Below are 16,809 nucleotides of genomic sequence, written 5' to 3' on the forward strand. Positions count from 1 at the left end.
TCTGTGTAGCATAAATATGTGAAATAATCAACTCTCAAAAACTACATCTAGAAAAAAATGAAAAAGCAACATAAAGTCCACTGTCCATTGTTCTATAGATCCTATAACATGACTTCTCAATGATTGAGTTAGTAAACTCAAAATAATCAGGGGTTACTTCTGAGGTGAGGTTACAAATCAAGAGTGAGTGAAGAAATAAGTGAATTACTATCATGTAATCTGGTATGAATGTTTTCCTAGCATTGCCATCCACTGCCAAATGCTCTAAAGATAACAATGATAATAATAATGATATTATCATCTATTACATGAGTAAAATGTCCTCTTAAGCATTTTACATGCTTTTTTATGAACTCAAGACTGCTACTTTTATTACTTCTCCTGAGAAGGAAATAAAAACTTATAAAGAATATTGCCTTTACATGACACAATGGAGACTCGAATCTAGGTTCTGGGACTCCAAAAATTATTTTCTTAGATATAATCTTTCTTACTTTTATATTTCTTTCTACTACAATGATTTCTCTGCCCTGTCATCTGGTACGTAAACTCAGGTCAATAATAATATTTTTTCTTAAAACTTTTCTCCCTTTCCAATTAGTTCATAATCCCTGCTTCATCTCACAAAGAGCCCCAGTGGCACTGTGGTTAATGCTAACCAAAAGGTCAGTGTTTCAAACTCACCAGTTACAATGGGGCACCTCAATGAGGCAATCTGCTTTAGTAAAGACTTTCAGCCTTGGACATCTGTGAAGTTCTCCTCCTCTGGCCTACCAGGTAGCTCTAAGTGGGTATTGTCTAATATGGAAATGGGTTTGGCTTTAAGTTTGATCTCTTCCCACCCATCTTTATTATATTTTTTGGCACATACTATTTTGACTCTCCTTGTTTACTTGTCCATATCTCTTTTCCAACTGTAAGTTCCTCAAAGAGAGCACTTGCTTTAATCAGTGATGTCTGATATACGATAGCTGCTAATGTTGAAAGACCAAATAATCTTCCTCAAAAGATGAAGCACACATAACAAATACCATGGGGATTTTTAATAACTCATTGCAGCTTTATTATCCTAAAGGAATTTCAGTCCTTCTTAAGTCTGTTTACAGACTTAACTTTCACCACACCTTTGGGCTCTAGTCCAGCTCAAAGTTGTCTAATAATAGCATGGGGTATTAGGATAATCCAGGAATCCAGATGAAATCTGTGGTCTTCAAAAAACTGAGAGCTTAATAAATATGTGATGACATGAGAAGGTAGGAAGGTACGAAAGAGTCAGTAGAAAGATTCTTCAGTGTTACAAAGGTTGACTTTGTGTCTCAGTGCTTTAATTTCAGAGATGGATAATTTGGGATATCTGTTTCATCACTGTTGGTAAATAAAAATAGAAATTTGAAATTTTCTTTAATTTGGTTCATTTCTTAATGGTCTTGGCTGTCCTTTGTTCGGACCAGTAGTTAAAGGGAAATAAAACACTATTTTACTTCTGTAAGTTGATGGCACTTAACAACAAGAAGTTTGAAATACTATATAAGATGGAAAAGAGACACCACACAATTTCTTTTCAAGTATTTTTATTTAGTTTATACATGCATTTACATCCAAAGATTTTTTTTGTAATGAAATTATCCATTTTATATTTTTTTAAAAAAATTTCTAGTTTTCTCTCTTTTTGCTTGGCTTTCTTTTTCTCATCTGTATCTCTGCCATCCTGTGTTAATAGTCTTCTGTGTACTCCTTTTTTTATACTTCCCTTTTTATTCATATAGCTATATAACATGTATAAGGATTCTTTTTAGATGTTATTTTTTTCTTTAAAAAAAGACTCATATTGTTTGTTTTGGTTTATTTTTAAAGATATATGTTTATTTTCTTTTATAACGGTTTGAATACAGAATTCATACACATTGTGTTTTACTCATTCCTTCGTTCACTTTGTGTTTCATATGATCATTTCCATACATTGTATAAAGCCCGTCACCATTGATCTTCACCCATTATCACCCCCTCTTTCCAGGTCACACTGGATCTTTCCTAAGTGCGTTCCTCTTTCCCTACACACAGCTTACTCTGCAGCCTCATGATTCTCTCGCTCTCAGACTCCCCTGCCCCCACCTCTCCCCTTCATATTTATATAATACATCTTAAACTGTTTTTCTTAGCCAACAACACTCATCTAGTATAGTTCTATTTTTCAGTAGCTGTAAATATTGCATTATATTTTTTTAACATTCACTATGTGGAAAGTCTGCTGTTAGGGACCTCTCCAAAGTGCTGAAGAGCAATGGTGCCTCTTTGGAGACTAAGGTGCATCTGATACAGGCCATGGTCTTCGCAATCACCTGTTATGCATCAGAGAGTTGGACAATGACCAAGGAGGATAGAAGGAGATGCCTTTGAGCTGTGGTGCTGGAGAAGAGTACTGAGAATACCATGGGCTGCTAGGAAAACAAACAGATTTGTCCTGGAAAGGGTTAAACCAGGTGGCTCCTTGGAGGCAAGGATTCTGAGGCTCCGTCTAACATACTTTGGACATGTTGTGAGGAGAGACCGGTCCTTAGAGAGGGACATCATGCTTGGGAGGGTGGAGGGACAGCGCAGGAGAGGAAGGACCTCTATGAGGTGGATTGATTCAGTGACTGGGATTGGCACAGGACAGAGTGGAGTTTAGGGCTGTTGTACATAGGGTTGCTATGAGTTGCAGGCGACTCAACGGCACATAACAACAAGAACATGTTGTAGGCTGTAGCAGTGTATTATATAAGTATTCTATGACTATATGAAGTTCTGGTGGCATAGCCTGTGGAAAGTTGCACTGTTAACCCGAAGGCAGCACTTCTCTAGTGATTAGAATCAATTTACAGCTCCATAGGAGAAAGGTGGGCAATCTCCCTCCTTCACCCACTTGACCCCTCTTGGCAATTTACAGACTCCCAAAAACTCTCTGGAGGATCAGTTCAGATCAGAGTCTGTTCTGACTTGACAGCATTGAGTCAGAGTCTTGAGTTTGGTTTATAGATCAGTCTAGAGTTTGTACTATATGGTCCCTAAGATACCTCCTCACACAAGCATTGTAGCATTCCAGATAGGAAATAGTAACATGGTAAGATTTGAAATTTACACAGTAAAATATCACCTAATCCATACAAGTTGCTTACCAGCAATGTTTTAAGAGTCACAGAAGCCTAAAAGAATCTGTTTTCTTTTACAGCGATGGAGGCATTCTTATACAGCTTCATACGACATTTATGATATGAATCAAAGGTCAGTGACTTCCTCATAAATTCTATTAGGTTTTTTTCATATAATGTTGTTGATTGCCTTCAAGTTGAGCATGACTCATAGTGACCCTATGAACAAAAGGCCTGAAGCCTTTCTGTAACTATTGACATTTATCAACATTTATAAAAAGGAAAATGTCACAATGATTTATTCTTTTAGTAATGTTCCTTTTCTTTCATCTTTTTTCCAGGCAACTGATTACAGATGCGAGAATTCCAAACAACACACAGTGGATCACGTGGTCACCAGTGGGCCATAAATTGGTTAGTGAATATTTACTGTTGTCAGATATTTCATATGTGGAAACTTGTAGACCTGATACCAAACTGTGATTGTAGGATGCCAGTAATTCACTATAAAATACAGTTATTGCTCAAGATAATTTCATATTATTCTAACAATTAATATAACTTCTGAAAGTTTCTCATCGACCATTTAGAAATTGTTTATTCACTGAGAAACTGCTTATTAAACTCTTAAAGTCTAGTAAGCTATTGTGCTTGTTGTTGTTGTTGTTATTGCCATTGAGTCGCTTGCAACTCATAGCGAATCTATGTACAACAGCCCTAAACCCTTCTCTGTCCTGTGCCAATCTCACTGTCTCCGATACACCTACCCCTTTCACCCCAGTCACTGAATCAATCCATCTCATCGAGGGTCTTCCCCTCCTGTGCTGTCCCTCTACCCTCCCAAGTTTGACATTCCTCTCCAAGGACTGGTCCCTTAGATATCATTAATTCACACCTGCCTTCTGCTAGTTCTGTGATCTTCTCTGTATAGATAGCTCTTCCTACCTCTCTAGTGCTAAGAGAATATTGAAAGCCTGAACAAATCTAACAGGGTTTAGCAGTAAGGAGTACTGCTTTTGATAACATAGATGATGTGTCTCTGCCATTGATATTCTCCTTTCAGCAGGCAATAGTACTGCCCCCGTTCATCTTCACCTAGAAAGAACAGCTAAGTGCACAGTGGCATAAACAGTTAATTCTCAACTACTAGATAACAAATTGGTAGCTCAAACTCACTCGGCAGTACCTGGCTAGACAGCCCTGAAGATCTGTTTCTAAAAGGTCATAGACTTAAAAACCTTAAGAATTCAGTTCTATTCTTCACAAAGTCATCATCATAAATTGGACTTCACTAAACAGCTAACAAGAACTTTGTCTTGTGTTCCATCTTCTAGATATTCTCACATACTTTAGTGTCCAAATAATTATAGCTTCAAGGGTTTTTGCTGTGTGTTGTTTATTGTTGTCGTTATTGTTTTAACATCCTGAGCTCTGGTGGCCTAGTGGCAAGGAGCTGCGCTGCAATCCCAAAATCACATGGTTTAAATCCACCCGCTGATCCGTGAGAAAAGGATGGGCAATCTCCTCTGAAAAATATGCTGGAGGGTCAGCTGTGGGCCAGTTCCAACTCAATGGTATATAACAACAACAACAACAACAACAAACATGTTTTTAAGATTATTTTCCATCATAATGAGAGTAGGTATGTCAGAGACCGTGATATTGGCCCAGGATGGAGCAAGGTTCAGAGCTATTGTACATAAGGTCGCTACGAATTGTGGTTGACTCCATGACACATAGCAATAACAACAACATAATATGTAAAATAGTAATTTAAGAATCATAGAATTGTTAAGGGGAGTGAATTCCTTCATTAGACTTGAATTTAATATCTGACCTATAGTAATGATTCTACTTGCATTAATTTTTTAGGATAAAATGATTGACAGATGCTTTCAGTATGTGTATGTTAATACACATTATAATTGATACTAACCTTTTATATATGCATATATTTATAGGCATATGTTTGGGACAATGATATTTATGTTAAAAGTGAACCATATTTGCCAAGTCAGAGGATCACATGGACTGGAGAAGAAGATGTAATATTTAATGGACTCACGGACTGGGTTTATGAAGGTAGAGACGTTATATGCTTTTCAAATCAGAACACAGTTCAAATTTTCAAAGTGTTTAATTTTTTTAAAAAGGAGTTAACATTTTCTTTTCAATTCGATGCAGTCAGTGTTATTGGAGGTAAGTTGCATTGCAAACCAGCCATCACTCTTTTTTAGAGCTTGCAGCACAGCTTCAGGTGTCTCTGAGATGAAGACATTCTTAACAGTTGGGAGAGAGGCGTATGTCCTCAATGTTTCACAATACTCCTCTTGTCTTTGGTTTTGCTGCAACAAAAGGCCTTTCTGTGTAGGTAGCTTTTCTGCTTTACTGGGGCGTAAAAAAGCATCCAGATTAACATCAGATGTTTTTTTCAAACAGATCTACCTAGCCCAGAAATTATGAATAAAATCTAAATACTCCCATCACACTGCAAAAGATGACAAAATATTGTAGGAAGGTGGGAAAGTAAAGAGAGAAAAATGCATTTTTCATAGAAGAATTTTAGGCATTTGGACTTGGGCAAACCATTTTAAAAAAAGAAAATAATTAGAAAGGCTTGGGAAAAGTGTGTTTTAAATACTATAAATTTTAAAGGGATATTCCCTACATTAATATAAACATCTTTGGGAAGTATTAGAAAACAGTTTAGAATTTTTTAAAGAAATACTAGATAGGCATTTTTATATATTTATAGTTGCTAAGGTAAAAGGCCTCATTGCAGCAGTTCAAGTTCAAACCAGTCATAAGGTTTGCTTCATGTGAATCAGAGAGTCTAACCTTTATTTTATCCTATTATTTCTTCTCCATAGTTAAGACAATCATCTTTCTGCATGATTTAATTTTAGCTCTTACCCAACTGAAGTTTGATAATAAAGGAAAATCTAAACAAACTAAAAGTAAATAAGTTCTGAGGTCTTAGAAATTATTATTTGATAAAAATATATATATATAATGAAATTTAGTAACACTAAAAGAACTGTGCTACACCAGAGAAGTACACAATTCAAGTCTACCAGCTGCTCAGAGGAAGAACAAGGGGCGAACTATCCCGTATAATTTACTGCCTCTGAAAACTCCTAGAGGGTTAGCTACATATGGGTTCTGACTCAGTGATACAAAACAACAACAACAAGTCTTCCAGAGATTATAAAAAATAAAATAAATCTTTTACACCTGGAGGACAACAAGCACAGTGTCCAGGATCACCAGTTTGAACTGGGTAAAGTCTCTTCCAAGGCTTGTGATATTCAGAGAACATTAACCTCCTTTCTCAGTTAGAGATTAGGTGGAGGTATCTCATTTTACCTTTTGAGGACTAAGCCATTCCTGTGCAAGGCTTCACAGCTCCAATGTGGGCCTTACTCTAAAAATGAGCCTCAGCCTCAGGTAGAGAAATATCATGGAGTCACTTTAAATACAACAAGTAAGTTAATTTTACTGAGCGATAGACAATGTCTGTTGTCACAGAGTAAAAGGGGCTACTCTTACATAGTACTACTGGAACAGGACCTAAAGGTTACAGAATTAATAATTGTCTGGCAGACCATCCGGGCAGTTAAAGGCAGGATATCTCAAACCCAGATTTTGGCAGCATAGGATCTGCAACACTAAGTGGAATTACATGATTGGTCAAAGGTATATGCCTTTCAATTTACTACTGGGTGGTCCCTGGATAGTGACAAAACAGGTTTTACTGGTAGCCTATTAGTAAAATTGCTTCTTCACATCATGTCTGTTTCTGGGAGTCCACTATAAAGGTATGTTGATAATTCTGTTTACCAAGACCCTCTTGGCAAGAGCTTGCATTATCTTGCATCCCTTTGACGGTAATGAAGTAGATCCTTTGGGAATATATTTACAATATCCTATACTTGCAATACCTCAGAGAAAAGGAATGTTGGCTTTAGGGTAAATGGTCAAGGCAGCACCAAGGTTAATGGGAAAGGCAGCTTTTAAAACTCCAATTGGGATTCCAAACTCAAGACTTTAAAATGGAGTTAAGTCTCTGTTTTCAGTCTGCGCTATTTACACATAAACCAAGTGCCTCTGATTTTAAACCCATACACAACCTCTATAGGAAAGTTCTTATTGGTTTTGTGCATTTAAAAATGATCTGTAATTAGACAAAAAAGCCACATTATAGGGGTCTACTCTCCAACTGGAGGCATCTTCTCTGCTGTGGCCATGACACTTGCTAGAAATGAAGGAGAGTAGGTTTTAAGAATTTGTAGAACTCATTGCAGTTGAGTCAGAACCTACTCATAGTTTACCTTCCAGTGGGCTTTTGAGGTTGTAAAGGAAAATTTAAAAATTAAAAAAGAAACAAGATGATAAGGCCAGGAACAGGGTCTGATGGACAGCTGTGGAGGGATAGTCACAAGAGTACCCACCTGCTGGCACATGGGCCTGGACTCAACCTCATGTCCTAAATATCAAGGATGATAGAAGAACTGAGGCCTTTGAGTGTGCTGGAGTAGAGCACTGAACAAACCATGGACTGCCAAGAGAACAAACAGATCAGTCCTAGAGAGGGTGAAACCAAGTTGCTCCTTGAAGGCAAGAATTTTGAAACTCTGTCTGACATATTTTGGGTATATTGTGAGGAGAGGGACCAACACTTGGAAAAGGATATCATGTTTGGAAGGGTGGAGGGACAGCTCAAGAGAAGATGGTCCCAGATGAGATGGAACTCGGGTAACAGGGTTAGGTATGTGGGAGACAGTGAGACTGACCCAGGGTAGGACAGGGTTCAGAGATACACAGAGTGGCAATGAGTCACAGGTGACCCAATGGTACATAACAACAACATTACCACCTCTCTGTTTTTACTTTACCTTATTAGTGCCTTCTTTTTTGAAATAATTCTTTATATCTCAGTATAAAATCAACTGTTTTACATTCATATTTAGTAATACAACTATTTTGTAATTAATCTCCTCACCAAAGGCAAAGTCATTGCAATCAAATTGTAATCTACTCATAGCTGATCCTCTAGCTGGCTTCTGGAGACTGTAAATCCCACAAGAGGAGATTTCCCAGAACTCGTGGAATTACTGGTGGATTTGAACTGCTAGAGAGTTGTGGTCTTTTGACTGCTGAAAGGAGACTTTTTGGTGAGAGAAAAGATAAGGATAAAAAAGAAATATATAATTTTCTAAGACAGGGCACTTTCTATCCCTTTAATGAATTAATGCTGGCAATTGCCTTGGGGCAATCCAGAGCACTTCCTTGTGTGGTGGAGAAAAACGAACACCACCAGTTGCTGCTGCTCCTCTCAGGAAGTTCACCCCCCAGGAGGGAACAAAGATGCCAACAAAGAGCACTGGTTCCAGAGGGTGTGAGGAAGACCTGAGTGGCAGGACAAGGAGCAGCACATGTACAGAGAAGAATGCCAGAGATACCTGTACCTGCAGCCAGTTCTGAGTCAGAAAGGGACTAAGGAGCTTTTCCTTCCTTGTCCTTCTTTCCTCTTTATGTTTTTAAATAGGTGAAAATACAGTATCAGTGATCCCCTCACTACTAGGACTTTGAATTTGATAAGAAGTAATTTTTAACAACTGTTTTTCTGATGTGACAAAATATGTTCTGTTATTCCACACAGCCACTTACTTAAAACCACAGACTACGCTCAGTTTCTTCTGTCTAAAAGTCACTCAAAACTCTCAAAATTTGCTGTCATTGGTTTATATTATGCAAGTGCCCCCTTGGCATGGGCTGGAATCAGTGGGTAGAAGCTACAGGGGATGAAATATCAAGGGAGCTTATGAAAAAGTTCTTACTGGAACCCACTTGATTTGAAATCACAAGGTCTAGGTTCCAGTTTTTATTCCAAACAATTTGATCAATCTTTCTAATCTTTCTGTCTCTGTAAAATGGCTTATGAATAGATTTCCATGGCAGTCAATCTAAATAGTAAATAAGAAAGGAGAAGTAGGCTGCCTTCCTAAGCAGTGGGTGTTTGGTTACTTGTTGCTGTTGCATACCACAGAGTCAGAAACCCACAGCTGATCTTCTGGTGGGTTTTCAGAGTCAGTAATCACTCAGGAGGAGATTGCCCATCCTTCTGCCTTGGAGTAGTTTAAGACCTCAAACTGCATGTTTTTGGGATTGTAGGGCAACTTCTTGCCAGTAGGCCACTAGAGCTCCCTTTGCAAGCTGAAATGTCATTCCAAAGATATGTGGTTTGAATCCACCAGCTGCTCCGTTAGAGAAAGATGAACAATCTCCTCCTGTGAGATTTACTGCCTGTGAAAATGCGCTGGAAGGTCAACTATGGGTTGGTTCCAAGTCAGTGGTACACACAACTCTTTTAAAATAAGGAGCTCTAGTGCTGTAGTCAGGAGGAAGTTGTGCTGGTAACCCAAAGGCTGAGCCTTTCTAGTAGTTTGAATCTACCTATGATTCTAAAGGAAAGATGGACAGTCATCTCCCATGTTAAGGTTTATAAATCATACTGGTTTTTCATACAATGATTCATAGACATTTTGTTTTATAACATTAATTACTAATTATGAATTAATGACAATGTCTAATGGACCCCTTATTGTGTATTGAGGGTCACTTCTCACCTATCTATTCACACTTCTCACGTATCTATTAATTTTTATTCCCTTTAGAGAAAGAGTCTTACAATAGAGTTTAAAATAGATAGTATAGCATGGATTTTCCGATTCCGATGGATCTGCGTTTACTGTTGTTAACTCTACTACTTACTAGTCTAAGCAAAACCAAAGCAAAGCAAAGCAATCAAGTCAAAGCAAAAGGAAGAAAGCATGAAGTTAAGGAGCTGTACAGAAGATTTCAAAAGCAAGCACAGGAAGATAATGCAAAGTATTATAATGAAATGTGCAAAGAGCTAGAGTCAGAAAAACAAAAGAAATGAACTCAGCATTTCTTAAGCTGAAGGAACTGAAGAACAAATTCAAGGCACTAGTTGCAATATGTAAGGATGCTATAGGCAGAATATTGATTGATCCAGGAATCATTAAAAGAAGATGGAAGGAATATACAGAGTCACTGTACCAAAAAGAATTGGCTGACACAGACGAATTTCAGGAAACAACATAGGATCAAGAGGCAATGGTGATGAAGAAGGGATTTCAAGAAGCTGGATAAACAAATTAGGCCCCAGGAATTAATGGAATATCAAGTGACATATTTCAACAAACAATGCTGCCCTGGACATGCTCACCACATTGTGCCAAGAAATATGGAGGACAACTCCATGGCCAACTGGAAGAAATCCATATTTATTCCTAGCCCAAAAATGTGACCCAGGAGAGGATAGAAATTATTGAACAATATCACTAATATCACACAGAAGCAAAATCCTTCTGAAGATTAACCAAAAACAACTGGAACAGTACAGTGGCAGAGAACTACTAGAAATGTACAAATTGGATTTAGGAGAGGCTGTGGCATTAGAGTCATTATCGCCAATGTCAGATGGGTCTTGGCTAACAGCACAAAGTACTAGAGAAATGTCTATCTGTGTTTCATTAAATGTGCAAAGGCATTTATTTGACTGTGAAGATCACAACAAATTGTGGCTAACTTTGAGAAGAATGGGAATCCCAGACACTTAATTGTGCTCATGCAAAACCTATACTTGGACCAGGAAACCGTCTTTAGAACAAAGCAAGGAAACACTGCATGGTTCAAAATCAGGAAGGGAGTGTGCCAAGAATGCATCCTGTCTCCAAACTTTTTTAATCTGTTGTTGTTGTTGATTGCCTGTGAGTTGAGTACAACTCATTGTGACCATATGAACAAAAGGCCTGATGCACCTCTACAACTATAGATATTTATCAAAGTTCACAGAGTTTCAGGAGGCATCTTATTTAGGAAGTGGATGCCACTCCTGCCTCAAAACCTGTGATAGTATGTTATTGTTGTTATGTGCTATTGAGCCACCTGTGATGTATAGCGACCCTCTGTCCAGTAGCTCTAAATCCTTCCCTGTCCTGAGCCAGTCTCACTAATTCTGACACACTAACCTCCATTTCCCCAGTTACTATATCAATCCATCTCATCCAGGGTCTCCCTCTCCTGCACTGTCTGTCCACCATTCTGAGCATGATGTCCTTCTCCAAAGACCAATCTGTCCTGGCCACATGCCCAAAGTGAGGCAGAGCTTCAAAATCCTAACCTCAAAGGAGAGACTTGGTTTCACCCTCTCCAAGACAGATCTGTTTGTTTCCTTGGCAGTACATGGTATGTTCAAGACTCTTCTCCAGCACCACAACTCGAAAGCATCTATTCTTCTTCTGTCATCCATAGTCATTGTCCAACTCTCTGAAGAATACATAACGAGTAATTGAGAAGACCGTAGCCTGGATTAGGTGCACCTTTGTATCTAAACTGACATAGTTGCTCTTTAGCCCTATGGAGAGGATATTTTCCCAGTGCAATTCACCTACTGATTTCCTGACTGCTGATGTTAAGAGTGTTGACTCTGAGCAAGCTCTAGTTGCTAACAACCTCAATCTCTTCGGTATCTATCATGGTGCTGCCAATTGGCCCAGTGGTGAGAATCTTTGTCTTCTTGATGTTGAGCCTCAATCCATATTGAAGGCTGCAGTCCTTGACCTTTTGCAGCAAGTGTTTCAGGGCTTCTTCAGTTTTAGCAAGCAAGGTTGTGTCATCTGTGTATATTGTACGTTGTTAATGAGTCTTCCTCCAATCTTGATGCCACACTCTTCCTCATAGAGCCCTGCTTCCCAAATGATCTATTCTGCATACAGATTGAAAAGGTCTGGGGACAGGATGCATTTTTGGCATGCTTCTTTCCTGAATTTGAACCATGCAGTGATTCCTTGTTCTGTTCTGAGGACTGCTTCTTGGCCCAAGTATAGGTTTTGTATAAGCATGACCAAGTGTTCTGAGATTCCCATTTTCCTCAAGGTTATCCACAATTTTATGTCAAATGCCTTTGCATAGTCTGTGAAAAACAGATAGGCATTCTTCTGGTACTCTCTACTTTCTGACAAGATACACCTGATATTGGTAATAATGCCCCTAGTGCCACGACCTCTTCTAAACCCAGCTTGTATTTCTGGTAGTTTTCTGTCAATGCACTGTTCAAATCTTTTTTGGATAATCTTCAGCAGGATTTTGTTAGTGTGTGATATTAGTGATATTGTTCAATAATTTCCACATAGAACAAATAATTCTGGAGGCTTTATTTTACGAGGAGTGTGGCATCAGGATCGGAGGAAGACTCTTCAACAATCTGCATTATGCAGATGACACAACCTTGCTTGCCAAAACTGAGGAGGACTTGAAGTACGTGCTTGTTAAGGACTGTCGTCTTAAATATGGACTGAAGCGCAAGATCAAGAAGACAAAGATTCTCACCACTGGGTCAACTGGCAGCACCACAATGGATGGAGAAGAGATTGAGGTTGCTAAAAATTTTACCTTGTTGGGCTCTACAATCAACATGCTCAGCAGTCAGGAAATCAAAAGATTAATTGCATTAGGGAAATCTGTTGTCAGGGACCTCTCCAAAATGCTAATGAGCAAGGATGTCAGTCTAGAGACTAAGGTGTACCCAATCCAGGCCCTGGTCTTTGCAATTACTTGCAATGCATCAGAGACCTGGACAATGACAAGGGATGGCAGAAGAATAATAGATGTCTTTGAATTGTAGTGCTGGAGAAGAGACTTGAACATACCATGGACTGTCAAGAAAACAAATATGTATGTCTTGGAGTTTCTTCTTGGAGGCTAGGATTTTGAAGCTCCATCTCACTTGTTTTGGGCACATGGACAAGAGAGACTGGTCCTTGGAGAAAGATATGATGCTTGGAAGGGTGGAGGAACAGTGCAGGAGAGGAAGACCCTGGATGGGATGGCTTGGTACAGTAACTGGGGCAATGGGGGTAGGTGTGTCACAGTCAATGAGACTGGCTCAAGATAGGGCAGGCTTTAAAGCTGTTGTATATAATGTCACTATGAGTTGCAGGCAACTGGACACCACATAACAACAACTTCTCAGCCTGATCTATGTGGTAAAGAGTTGTGCTGCCAAGTCAAAAGCAGGCAGTTTGAATCCATCAGCCGCTCTGAAGGATAAAGAGAGACAATCCCCTCCCATGTGATTTAAAGCTTCTGCAAACCTGCTGGAGAGACAGCACACAACAACAACAATGAACCAGGCATGGCTGAAACCTGTTCTCTCAACTACTCTTCATAATACGTCATTATACAGACAAAGCAGGTTTAAAGAGGGGAAGTATTTTGCCTAGAGTCACCTGGCTAATAAGTCACACTGACTCATTGCCTTGAGGTAGGAACTATTTCATAGCTGACCCTCCAGCAGGTTTTCAGAGACTGTAAAATACATGGGAGAAGATTGCTCACTCCCCTTCCGGAGCAACTGGTGGACTCAAACCCCTTGTCTTTGAATTAGCAGAACAATTCTTTATCCAGTAGAACAACACTCACTAAATATAAGCTGGTCATCTGATAATTACTACTATTTATATGTGTGGAGCTCTGGTGGCTAGTCCATAAAGAGTTGTGCTGTTAACAAAAAGTCGTTCAAATCCCCTAGGAGCTCCACAGAAAAAAGATAAAGCCTCTGAAACCCTACTGGAGTGTTACCAATGGGACAGTTCTGACTTGACAACTTAATCAGTTATGGCTAACATTGAGAAGAATGGGAATCTCAGAATACTTAATTGTACTTGCACAAAATTTAGTTAGGCCAAGAAGCTCTTGTCTGAACTGAGTGAGGGAATACTACATAGTTTAAAATCAGAAAGGGTGTGTGTTAGGGTTGTATCCTTTCTCCACACCTATTCATTTTGCATACTGAGCAAGGAATCCATGAAGCCAGACTCTACGAAGAATTATGTGGCATGAGAATTGGAAGACGACTCATCAACAACCTGCATTATACAGATGACATGACATTGCTCACTGAAAGTAAAGAGAAAACACTTGCAGAAGATGATCAAAGATTATAGCCTTCGGTTTGGATTATATCTTATCATCAAGAAAACAAAGGTCCTCACAACAGGACCAACAGTCAACATTATGATAGGTGGAGAAATGACTGAAGAGGTCAATGATTTCATCTTGCTTGAATCAACCATCAACCCCTTTTGGCACCAGCAGTCAGGAAATCAGGCGACATGTTGCATTGGGCAAGTCTGCTGTTAGGGACCTCACCATAATACTGAAGAGCAGTGCTATGTCAGTTTGAAGACAAAGGTATGCCTGATTCCACCGATGGTCTTTTCAGTCACTTGCTATGCATCAGAGAGCTGGACAGTTAATAAGGATGACAGAAGAAGAATTTTCGCCTTTGAGTTGTGGTGCTGGAGAAGAGTACTGAATAGCTGTTGAAATGGCAAAGAATAAACGGATGTTTTGGAAAAAGTGCAGCCAGAGTGCATCTTGGAAACAAAGTTCACAAAACTTCATCTTTAATACTTTGGACATGTGGCTAGATGAGGAGCATCATGTTTGGAGAGATGGAGGGTCAGTAAAAGGAAAGAAGACACCCCCCCCAACAAGATGGAGTGGCTTTAGCAATGGGCTCAAATGTGTCAGAGACGATGAGGATGGCACAGGATAGGGCAGGGTTCAGGCTGGCTGTGCACAGAGTTGCTATGAGTTGTATTCAACAGCACCTAACAACGATAGCATTATACGATTGAAATTACTATTTAAAGAAAGCTCGTGGAGAGGGTTCAGTCATCGAAAACAATAATTGGAATAGGTGACTTCCTATCACTAAGGTTCTAGTTTCTGATTTAACATTCAAACCAATGCATGAGATTTGTGGATAAATCTGCACTAATAACTTTAAGTCTATATTTTCTTTACCTGAATGTCTGTTTACCTGAATCTTTCATTCTCAGTTGGTAAAAGAGGTTTTGACATTTTAGGAGCCCAAGAGTAGATATTGCTTGTATAATCAATAACTAATCGCTGTCTACTTAATTTCCACTCATGACGACCCCATGTGTCTGAATAGATCTTTGTTCCATATTATTTTCTCATTGGCTGATTTCTCAGAAGTATATCACCAATCTTTTCTTTCCAGGCATCACTGGGTGGATTTGAACCACTAGCCATTCCATTAGCAAGCAAGTATTTTAAGCATTTGCACCACTCAGGGACCCCTATTGCAAAAGCATAAGGAAGAGCTACATTTGCCAGGGATTGAGAACAAGGTCAGGGATTAAAGTAAGACTACTTCTTCCATTTTGCCTCTCTCTTTGACCCTCTCTTACCCATCAGTATATACATCAGAGAAGAGTGTTATTCCAAGGGAATTTTCAGCTTCTAGGCTGGGCAAAGGAGGTGTTTCTCAGTAGGGGTCTTGTGGAGTTCTTTGCTGTACTAAATCCATCCTTCCCACACCTTGTTTGTGCCAACAGTAGTAAACTCTGGGCACCATATTGGTTTGATAGCCTGGAGCTACACACCACCCACCAGTACCCTGCGGGCTCAGTACAAACTGAGCCCAGTTGGGGAGAGTGTGCTGGCATGTTGACTATTTGAAAATTAGAAAGGAGAATCAGCCTCCTGTGTGAAATTTGCTTTTAGTATGTTTTGAGGAATAAATTTAGAGGATTATAAGCTAAAGAAAAAAAAACGTAGAGCATATATTAAATATTGTGTGCTAAAATATTCTAAAATGGTTCAACGGGTTACTTATTTTTACAATCCACATATAATCATGATGATTTTATTTTTATTCATTTGTATTACTCTGAATTTGGAAGCCCAGCAAATGCAAAGTGGTTCATTAGTTGAACTCTACTATAATTACTAAAGCTAATGAGAACAATATTTTGAATGCCAAAGCCAATTTATCAGCTACTTCTTGTAACAGAACAATTTATGTCTTTTTTTTCAGAGGAAGTCTTCAGTTCCTACTCTGCTCTGTGGTGGTCTCCAAACGGCACTTTTTTAGCATATGCCCAATTTAACGACACAGGCGTCCCGCTTATTGAATACTCCTTCTACTCTGATGAGTCACTGCAGTACCCAAAGACGGTGAAGATTCCATATCCAAAGGTCTGTGCTCCTCTGTGCATAGTGGTTCAGTGATTTGATGGGAGGAGAATGGTTTCATTTAAACCCTTTCTGCTAATGAAAATATTGTCAGTCTCTCTTCAACAGCTTGCTGTGATTACTCTTGCTGAAGTCAACAGCATCTGGCAATTTTAAAGTATTTTTATTATCCCAGGAAAGAGTGTGATTTAAGGTTTTGTAATTTCTCCAAAAACTTTGAGGAATGACAAGCAGAAAAAGATGGGAGAAATGTTTTTGAAAGAGGTAGGGGGAATACAAATATTTGAACGAAGGAAAACAGAGGCTGTAATTGAATCAGGAGCTCATCTCATTTGCACTAGGTGGAATGTGCCCTAGATGAAGTTGAAAAGCTTAGTTGTAAATCAGATTGTATTGCTAATTAGCACTGCCATCTAGTCTGAACCAATTGATAGCTGACCCTCCAGCAAATTTTTGTACTCTATAAATAAAACGGAGGCAAGGATTCTGAAGCTTCGTCTGACATACTTTGGACGTGTTGCAAGGAGGGACCAGTCCTTGGAGAGGGACGCCATGTTTGGGATGGTGGAGGAACAGCGCAGGAAAG

General features: G+C 39.1%; 1 protein-coding gene across 1 annotated transcript in view; it reads left to right on the plus strand.

Moving 5' to 3' along the window:
• The window catches only part of DPP4 (dipeptidyl-peptidase 4), a 118,285-nt gene that overhangs the window by 33,399 nt on the left and 68,077 nt on the right, over positions 1 to 16,809 (plus strand). The window contains exons 6-9 of the mRNA XM_006879485.1: positions 3,209 to 3,261; positions 3,470 to 3,542; positions 5,090 to 5,210; positions 16,066 to 16,226. Of these exons, the coding sequence (XP_006879547.1) occupies positions 3,209 to 3,261; positions 3,470 to 3,542; positions 5,090 to 5,210; positions 16,066 to 16,226 (408 nt within the window). The remainder of the gene's footprint in view (positions 1 to 3,208; positions 3,262 to 3,469; positions 3,543 to 5,089; positions 5,211 to 16,065; positions 16,227 to 16,809) is intronic.

This window comes from Elephantulus edwardii, unplaced genomic scaffold, assembly GCF_000299155.1.
Source record: "Elephantulus edwardii isolate Elephantulus edwardi_28Jun2011 unplaced genomic scaffold, EleEdw1.0 scaffold00003, whole genome shotgun sequence".
In the NCBI taxonomy this organism is placed as follows: domain Eukaryota; kingdom Metazoa; phylum Chordata; class Mammalia; order Macroscelidea; family Macroscelididae; genus Elephantulus; species Elephantulus edwardii.